The sequence below is a fragment of the Nestor notabilis genome, unplaced genomic scaffold (genome assembly GCF_000696875.1).
Source record: "Nestor notabilis isolate BGI_N333 unplaced genomic scaffold, ASM69687v1 scaffold34549, whole genome shotgun sequence".
Taxonomy (NCBI): domain Eukaryota; kingdom Metazoa; phylum Chordata; class Aves; order Psittaciformes; family Psittacidae; genus Nestor; species Nestor notabilis.
The window spans coordinates 1-2,458 of record NW_009945658.1 but is presented as its reverse complement, the minus strand read 5'-3'; the positions used below and the strand labels follow the sequence as shown (position 1 = coordinate 2,458).

Sequence of the window (2,458 nt, the reverse complement as noted above, 5' to 3'; positions counted from 1 at the left end):
AGAGAGAGGCCTTGAATGGTTGCTCATATTTACCTGTTCCTTCGAAATTTTCCAGGTGTATTATTTATCGGCTCATTTGGCTAACTAAACTTGATGGTGTTTCTTGCCTGCTTAGTGCAAATAATTTTTGTATTAACACAATTCCTTTAGTGAGTCCCTAAAGAGAATCTCAAAGTATAAACCAGGTTACAAGGCTCTATTTAATTATAAGCCTCTGAAGTTTGGAGGGAAGCAAAGACATTCTGGCATGAAAATCTTATTCTACTTCTCAGGAAATTCATGTATTTAAGAAGTAGCTTTTGACTCTCTGTGCAGTGATGCTGACTTAATATTCACAGAATAAAGCAAGGTTTCGGTTACATACCAAAAACTTTTCAGAGATTGAACCGCAGCTCGCTGCAATCTGCAATACTTCTCTCAACACTTCACAAAAGCTCTATAAGCGTTCTTCTTTTTGTCAAATGTCTGTCTTTTGGATTAACACATTTCTTCTGTATTTCTTTTGAAAGCGGAGGGCCATTGGGAGGGATGACCACAGAAGTGATCTGGTACTGCTTCAAAGTTATCAGCATTTCCAAATTAATTACACCAAGATTTGTGGGACTGCTTTTGTGGGTAAGGATACTCACACACAAATGTGCATGAAGAATGTTCTGGTTGCTGGGAAACTGAATTCTAAATTCATTTCTCATAACCAGTTAGCGAAGAACCATACCCAACAGGCTTTTTTCTCCTCAGCTCTTCTGCAGACAAGCCTGAGTTCCACTAAGATTTCCAAAAAGCCCTCTAGAGGGCGATTTAAGACCCTCCTTTAATTCATCGAGTGCCCTCCCACCCAGACCCCTCAGCTCCCTCTAATGCATTTGCCTTGGTTAGACAGATGGACCATTTCCACATCTTGAACGATTTTATGGATGCAGTTCAGTGCAAAGAAGCATTTCATCGGAGTTAGCATTATGATTTTATTTGGCTTTTATTCCTAGACCTGGACAGTTGCTATCTATCTTTGATGGGTTAATTGCTGCCTGGGTCTTCCTTTTCTCATTATGACATAGAGTGTATTAGATTTCTGGCTGTTCCTGATGCTAAGCACTAGAGCCACAAGTCGCGTTCAGTGCTAAGCACTGTGTCTAAAATATGCTTCAGGCAATAACCACAGGCATGATAGGTACTTCACAACCTGAGCGTGAAGGAATGCACAGTAACAGAGCTCCCCAGGTATCAGCGGACTTTTGATATGTGTGCCTTCTCCCAGGTGGCTTGCTCACGCTGTGCTACTTTCAGCTCTACCTTCTTTCATCTCTTCCCCTTTTTGCTCCTTCTATAAACTTACAGTTTTGGTGACTTCACTGGCATCTTGCTTAAGTCTTTCCCCAGGAATACTTAGATTAAAACCTACCTTGTCCTGAAGGATTTGCTGCCATCCTTCAATTTTCAGTCCTTGTTTTATTCAGCTGAAGTTCAACTCTTTTAACCCCACAAATATCTGCAAAACAGGCACAATATAAGATAAACATATTCCTTTAAAATAAAAGCTTGCATTTCATTTTGTTACAGAGTTCAGAAACGCGGCAACTGTTACAAAATCTAAGCCAAATACAGCATGCATATTGCTTAAAATGCGTAATACTATTTATATTGTTCTGATTGAAATTTTTAGTTTGAAATATGAAGCATTGTGCTCAATTTTTAGCAGGGACATGTAGCGATAGGATGGCTTTAAACTGAAACAGGGTAGATTCAGGTTACATATAAGGAAGACATTCTTCATTGTGAGGGTGGTGAGGCCCTGGCACAGGTTGCCCAGAGAAGCTGTGGCTGCCTCATCCCTGGCAGTGCTCCAAGGCCAGGTTGAACAGGGCCTTGAGCAACCTGGTGTTGTGAAAGGTGTCCCTGCCCACGGCAGGGGGCTGGAACCGGATGAGCTTTAAGCTCTCTTGCAACCTAACCATTCTATTATTCTATGATCAAATTTTATTTTTTTTTAAATATATTTTAGTAACTGAAGAATAACCTTTAGAGTCATTCTAGAGTCATACACACCTTTTCCTGACAGAACTTCTTTCTGTCAAAGTATGTCAGACTACACTTAAGAATCGCACTAAAGCATTATACTCCTTAAATGCTAAAGCCCTCAGTTTAGGCTCCAACTGAAGAAAAAAATAAACAACACAAAAAGAAAAAAACAACCAAACTGATTATTTAAAGAAAGATAATTTACATCCCAGCTACACAGCCTGCTGAAGGCCACCATCTTCACAGCTGTGGCTGCGATACAAAGAGGGATGCCCGCTCCTCAGCCATACATCACCTCGGGCCACCATCAACTTCTGCTTCCATTAAGGTGCCAGGCTATGAAGCGCAGCGCCAAGGGCTCCAGCTCAGCCGGGTGGAGGGCAGGGATGGGAGCACCGAGTCCTGCGGGAAACGGCAATCGGAAGCCTCGGTCGGATTTCAA

General features: G+C 41.7%; 1 protein-coding gene across 1 annotated transcript in view; it reads right to left on the bottom strand.

Moving 5' to 3' along the window:
- The window catches only part of INIP (INTS3 and NABP interacting protein), a 12,387-nt gene extending 9,965 nt beyond the window's left edge, over window positions 1–2,422 (bottom strand). Inside the window, exons 1-2 of the mRNA XM_010022963.1 lie at window positions 2,312–2,422; window positions 1,400–1,486 (exon numbers count right to left, since the gene is read on the bottom strand). Of these exons, the coding sequence (XP_010021265.1) occupies window positions 1,400–1,424 (25 nt within the window). The 5' untranslated portion in view covers window positions 1,425–1,486; window positions 2,312–2,422. The remainder of the gene's footprint in view (window positions 1–1,399; window positions 1,487–2,311) is intronic.
- Between the last annotated feature and the right edge of the window lie 36 nt (window positions 2,423–2,458).